The 7,577-nt window shown below is 32.8% G+C and overlaps 1 protein-coding gene across 1 annotated transcript; it reads left to right on the top strand.

The window, feature by feature from the left end:
• Nucleotides 1–417: 417 nt before the first annotated feature.
• Nucleotides 418–597, top strand: Smp_205180 (unnamed protein product; the record flags this gene model as incomplete). Its single annotated transcript, XM_018792593.1, has 1 exon — nucleotides 418–597. One exon carries the CDS (start codon nucleotides 418–420, stop codon nucleotides 595–597), a length of 180 nt encoding a protein of 59 aa, XP_018644681.1.
• Between the last annotated feature and the right edge of the window lie 6,980 nt (nucleotides 598–7,577).

The following is a 7,577-nucleotide window of genomic DNA, read 5'->3' as shown; positions in this document are numbered from 1 at the left end:
TAATCATTCTTTCCGAACATTTATTCAGTTTAATCCATGTGGATAGGTCTTTTATCGAAAATTAGTTTGTGATAAGTCGTTGGATTTCATAGCACTTTTCGCTATTCGGGAAAGAAGGTTCTGGTTCATGTTCATTTGAGTATTCAACCGCTTTAGACATATTGCAAGGTTGAGTAATTTAATTGAGAACTGGCCTGGATCTTGTCACTAATCAACTAACAGAGATTGATCACTCGGCAAGTTGAACAGTTAAATCAAAGGAACTGTAAAACTAGAATGTGATTTATTTACATTAGACCCATAGTAGATCAACTGACTAAACTCTTTTGGTGTTTACACCATTTTCAAAATTACAGAACAAGAAAACAATGCATCTTATATGCATGTTTAGTAGTTAGAAGTATTTGGCAGGAAACTATGGACCTAGGTTTCTTGCTGGTTAGAACTCATCAGCAAGGCGTACGTAAAATCTTGAGGGAACCTTTGCTCCTTGATATTGGTCACTACTCAATGATCCATCGGTACAAATATGCCAGTCATTTAGGGGGTCAGTCAACCTCAGATAGCTCATTTGAAAAACATAAAATTCAATTTTAAGTAACAATGTGTGAACAGAGTAAATGACTTGTATCAGAAGAATATATTCAACACCATTATTCTTAATTGCTAAAAGGAAATTTTAGTTGAATTATATTGTAGATGTCGGACTATGGTCGATATAATACAGTTACTTGTTTCGTTTCACCTGCAGTCCCCATTCAATGGAGTTGAACAAGAAGAATGTAACTGCCTAATTTAAATAGCCCTACATCAATGTCATGGCATCCAATGAACTCTTAGCCTGATCCACCTTAACCTAGTGTCAAGGCCTTCCTACTTTAAAATACTTCAAGAACAGTTAAAATCTTATTAGAAAGAATGTTACACACTTAACAGGTCAAATTAAAAAAAGGTGATGTACATGAGGTGAACATTATAATGCATGTGCCCATTCTATAGCACGGGCTATCTTTGATCTTGAAGAAACCCAGTGATCAGTCTTCAGAATTTGTGATACACTGATAATTTTAGTAATGTTCAGTATTACTTCTCTGACCATATAGTATAATAGGGTAGGGCGAGTGATAAAGTTTACACCGTCAATAAGAATTTAAATAGTGAGTATACTCTTCTTCACAAAATTAGTGAATTAGTCAGAGTATTCTATCGGAATAAAAGAGAATATATGATAGTGTAAGATCAATCGATACCTTTTTTGAAAAAGATAACATTGTTTAATATTACTAATGAAACATTGAACTCATTTAGATAATAAGAATTTCTTATTTCTAAGATACAGAAAATAATTATTCTCATGGTTAATTGTCATATCAATAAAGTATGCCAAGTATCATGTGAGTTTAATTCTTTTTAACATTTACGTCATAGATAATCCAGTGGTGCTTGATCCAAGTACCAGTGAAACTATTTGAAGATATTTGGATACGTGAACTAAATAATATAATGTACTAAAACCTTTGTTAGGATAACGAAAAGTACACTACATTTGTAAAATGTGAAAATGATACATCCATTAAATCATTTGTACATCTTCATGGGATTGTTATTTACAAGCTCCATCGTTCTTTCGTTCCTGTGACCGCTTAAATTGCTTTGGCTTTTCGCTTTTTTCTCCATATTTTCCTCTTTTGTCAGTAAGAATACTACATTCAAATCCTTTATACATACTACTTATATCTGTCCGTAGTAGTAGCATGCACCACAGTATTCGTTGAATGACTTCTTCTGAGGAATCCAGTTGCTACAACGAAAAACATCAAGGATTCTTTATTATCAGAAAGGGTTTTGTGGAGATTTTAGTAATTTATAGAGTTGAGATCATGAGTAAAAAAAGACTACGTTAAAGCTAAATGAATGTTCAGTGAAAAACTTACGCCTGTTACCCCTCGTGGAGAAGCGTAGGCCACCTACCATCACTCTCCATCCAACCTTGTCCTGGGCATTTCTTTCCAGTTGCTATCCATCCTTTTCATGTCTGCTTCCGATTCCCGACGCCATGTGTTCTTCGGCTAGCAGTGAGATCCATCTTTGTTTATAATACTCGTGAATTAAGACAACATCGAGACAATGCGTACAGTATGCACATATGCTAACAAGAGACTGATCAACTGTAGTCCTAAATAACAATGGAAAGATTGAAGTAAACAATAACAAGTGAATTTAAAGAAGATTGATTTAAGTAAATAAAACGCATGTAGACTCACTTTCAGAGACTTTTAAAAGTCGAATAGAAACTTAACCGCAGCAAAAATGAAGAATATATCCCATGAATTATTTCGGTGAAAAGAAGTGGAAATTCAAATTTACAAAATTGAAATAACTGAATACTCAGTAACTTGTGGTTTTTATGTGATTTTTATCTTTGACATAACTTCTAAAGAAATTAGTTACTCAAGCTTTTTATAGGAGCTTGTCATATTGCTCTGTTGACATAAAATGCAATGAAATAGTTTTTACTAGTAATCACACTATCACTGGTTATTTTCTTACTCAGATTTCTAACCTCCCAGTTGATCATTACTCCTTGCTTAGATTGGTACGTTTGATGTACAGTAATAAATAAAGTGATGTGTGTTGTCTACTAGTTTCAAAGTAAGATAAAGTAATCAACCAATCTTGTTAGATAGTTGGACACACTTAAATGAAATCCGTAGACCCAGGTTTCATGTTGATTCCCAAAGTCGCCAGATGAGAAGACAATGTTGTGTCAATCAAAAATATTCTAATTGACTAGTGCATTCTATTACACAAGAAATTATTTCACTTTCCATTTTCGTTCACTACAGTACTATCAGCTTGTGCAATACTCATCGCCAACCGAATTCGCTAATGAAAGTTCACTCAAAAGTAGAAAGCAATATGCATCATACTTGTGAAGTCGTCTGTAGTAAATGTCAGTAAGACACTGAAAACTGGGAAATAGTATCTGGAACTTTCAAATCTCGCATTCAGAAAAATATCATACAGCTACTGAGTGAACATCTAATGAAATATATTTCCAGCTTTAATCTTAATCAATGGTATAGATTGATCCTTGTTTATTATTATCAGTGAGTTACTTAGTTGAAAGCACACAGGTTACAACTTAACTCAATTATTTTCAAATTTGGTCACTAATGAGCATACAGTTCATATTTACCAAGGTAGATCTATGAAGATTTCATACAGTTTGAAATCAATTAACATTATGAATTCGAATTAGTTTGTGAAACCTGAACGTCCTTTGTTTAATAGCTTATAGAATCATGGATATTCATTGTTCAATGTTCCATGATCTCCAACTGTGTTCTTTAGTTGATTTCCGTTCCTAAAGAAATTTACTTTCTGTTAATTATCTGTCAGAACGAGTGGACTGATTCAATTTACGAAGGATATTTTTTACGTCATGAGAAGTAAATGAAATTAATCTTGTTTTATTTATCGTTGTAATCTATCTAATACAAATATAAGCTAATTACGTAAATGAATCATTCTTAAAATTAATCAAACAAACTTTTAAGAATAGCTTGACATAATGAAATTTTCAGTGATATGATCTATTTTTAGCGGCAATACTAGTCAGCATAAACAAGTAGTACATAGTAGTGAATCGTTAACAGTTTCTTCAAAAGGCACAAATCCATAAATATGTGCAGATGATAATTAGAAGCATTAAAAGTACAGTGCCACCAGTTTGACTGATATATAATGTTCCCAAAATTCTACTAATGTGGTATGGCAGCTCGAACTGATGTATGTACGTACGAAGTTCTACGTTGTGACTGACTGACTTCCCAAAGTTCGCTTATTTCTCGAAAGTATTACATGCGAACGTCCTAATATTAGGAAAGTAGAACAATTTATCTCAACGTAGTGACAACTATTATTATTATTATTATATGATTTAAATAATATGCATATTCATTCTTGAAAACAGAATTACTTTACCAAGATAATATTTATCGACAGAAAAAAAATGGTGATACTTAATTATGATTTTAGTACATAATATTCTTTATACCACATTGATGAACTGAATATATTTAGCAAACATGAAAATCGTTTACATTAAAGGACCAATATCATGTTAATAAACACTAATGAATTAAAAGGGTCTGGATTAATGGTTGAGTCTACTAATAAGAAGAGCCATGAGTACATCCTCCAGAAACTCAAAGCTCAGTTTTTGATATGGCATGACTTAACCTTAGACTGTATAAAAAGTAATGAGATAATAAAGTGACTGAATAACCAGAGAAGTTATCATATTGTATTTTGGCTTTGGTGAAATGATTGTTAGTATTATTTAAGGCTCATGAAATATTAATGATCAAATGTGTTCGTATAGTATTCTAACAAATACAAATATTCTATGGTACGAAAACTAGAGAAAACTGACAAGATACATGATTGAACTGCTTCGAATATGAGAATAGCTGGGAAAATGATATAAAACTTATATCGAACTAGGTGACCACAATTCCTTTTTAGGTGAAAAGTTCATTACTGTATGATATGAATTGAGAATCTCTAAAAATTGGGAAAATACGGATATTATTTTGTTTAATTATAGAATTCACAGGCCATCGAATAAACAAAGGTTCGAACTTGTAGTCCCTAGTTAATAACTCAGACCATGAGTAACAGACTAATTCGATAGAGTTTCGTATGGAAGATCAATGACTGTGATAGAAAGAAACCAGGATAGCATCAAACTTCAGTTTAGTTCCCTGGATGGTGCGCTATCGATAAAAATGAGAAAATTTGATTTGAAATATGAATGTGAATAAAGCTTACGTAATAAAATGTATGGTTTTGCAATAAATTTCCTAGCATTAGGTAGTTGGCAGGAAAATCTGTGGTTTTATAACGAATCTTCCATTATCATTTGGATATCATCAATGGGAGCTTAGGAAACGCGATGCTATCAAAATTATCCACCACAGCTACAAAACTTCATCATCTCAACACCTGAACCATGCTCATGTTCAGTCATTTTACAACAAACAAAACAATCTGTTATTGAAGTCACGAAATGGACAGGCGTTTATTCCTGGTGTGGGACTCTTCAGTGGTGTGCATTCGTGAACCCAGCTTTCATGCGTGAGGTTGAAATCCCTAGGTTTGATTCTTGCCCGGAGGGTTGTTGAAACCATGTTCTAAGAAACCCCGTACTGGGAAGAAACTGCCGTCAAATGCTTTCAGGTATCCAACAGTTATTTGACTTTGATTAATTGGTGATTTCAATGAAATTCCACAACTCTGTACCGGTAATACTTATAGTAGCCCACATACAATTGAGTTTGTTCATATCTAACTTGGTTAAGCCTTTTTGTTAACTTATTTAACGGACAGAGTCATTCGTACAAGAACAACCTATCTATACTATTGTAACTTTATTATGTATGCTTGAGCAGTGCTTACTGCCTACTAATATATTCATTCTGCCAGCCTTAATATTAGTCACTTAATTGATTCGATGATTCGTTCATTTCACTATGTATTTATATGTACATCTTAATCCTGTTCACTGACTCGCTTACTCGCTGAAACGTTGACTCGCATACTCGTTCATTGATTCGATCACTCGCTCGCTCATTCGACCCACACGCTCACTCGCTTGCTTTCCGGCACTACTCTTTCATGCTTGCTTAACGTGTCTGTAATTTTGGATATCTGTGCGTGGTTCAATAATAAACGCAGTCAACACTTCGTATTCGCCTTCTGATTTATACACCGTTCGGGTGTTATAGAGTAACGGTTATCAAGACGAACAAATTACGAAGTTTAAGGATAATATCGAATATAGACCACCACATACTCTTTGGTATCCAGCTAATTAAAATGGTGACCACGTAATAACACAGTTGATATAACTTGAGGAAAATCAAGGTCTATGTAAAATGACATTAGTTACTATTAACTAATTAGTAAATGTATTAAGTTTACACTCTAGATAGAAATCAGCAGGGTTACTCGATTTCAAAAACTATCGAAGTCTACAAATTAAACTTTATAAGATTAATTTCTAATTGGTCTGGATCATTCTATACGCACTGATTTAAAGTTAATCATGAATATGTAACAATACATAATCCTTTGTAAGGTGAATTAAATAAACATGAATTTGTTGACTTTATAAAAAATAAGACGTATGACAATTCGTTATTGACTTTATGTCCGGCCTTTATCACGTGAATTATCCACCAATTGAAATACGACTTCTTCGACCTTAACACTGTGCCAATCAATGACGTTCAACTGGTATGAGTAATCTAGCATCCTTATTGGTCCCTTGTCCACCTAGCCCTCCCACTTGAGTTCAGAACACCGATTGCAGCTTCTGTTATGCGAACCATTTATTTCAAGCATACTCTGTTTATATTCCAGAAAGACAGATCACATGACACCATAAAATAGAAAATAATATTTGTACAAGATCAAGTCGAATATGGATGTGACGTGGGAGACAATAATCAATAAACTGAATATAATTTAGGGACAGTAAATCGTACAGTAATAATTCATAGGTCAAAATGAAGCTTATAATAAGATGAATATAAATATACACAATCTAGTTACTCAATAGTTAAACAATAAGAATATATATAGAATAATAGTCCATTAATAGGTTCTGGGAGTTACCTGTACTTATGTTTTCGCTAGGATGTAACAGATTTACTGACATTTCCAATCGTAAAATATTAATGTTAGAGCTACTTTTTTTCAGTATATGCAATATTAGACAGAGTATATATTGTATATTGTACAATGTGATTCGTTTATTTTGAAAAAATTTGATTGTTAACCGTAACTGTCAAACTATGACAAGGTTCTGTATACTATTTGTCTATGGGGTGATTATAATTTTGTCATCAATTGTATTTATTCTAAGATTAACTTTAAAGTTGTTTCTCTTTTCAGTTCACACTTCATTTGGTTTAGTTTTCTTCTATCAAATTTAGTGAAAATTAGAGTAAGACTTAATATTTCAACAGTTTTACATGTTGATCCGTCATAGTTTATCCATTTATACTGTAACAAACGAACAAACTAATTTATTGAAATTTTTATCTAGAAAACAGAACATCTAGAGTTATTGAATAAGCTGAGTTTATTATTCTTTTCTGACATTTTGTATTAGCTATAAAACTTTAAAAAAGTTACGATCACAAATGAAGATCTGTTATGGTCTTTTGAATGAAATTGTGATGAAAATTGTAAATGATGACAAACAAGTAAAAAGAATGGAACGATAAGTTAGATAGGTGGTATAGGAAATCAACAGGAAAACATGAACGTAGGGTGCATTCCAGTTGGAACTTTACAGTAAGTTATACCAAAAATCCTCAGGGAACTGATAAACATCAGTGGATTCGAACCACAGTTACTCATTTTCATAGTTTGATACATTACCACTTAACTGCCTGGGGAGGGACTGCCTTTCTATAAGACTGAGATATTAACATCGTCTGATCATTGAGTGGTAGCCGGTGTTATCTTTTCTAATCTTTTACCGTTGATTGGACTCCATTGAT

This window comes from Schistosoma mansoni, assembly GCF_000237925.1.
Source record: "Schistosoma mansoni, WGS project CABG00000000 data, supercontig 0241, strain Puerto Rico, whole genome shotgun sequence".
In the NCBI taxonomy this organism is placed as follows: domain Eukaryota; kingdom Metazoa; phylum Platyhelminthes; class Trematoda; order Strigeidida; family Schistosomatidae; genus Schistosoma; species Schistosoma mansoni.
This window is presented reverse-complemented; position numbering and strand designations above follow the sequence as displayed.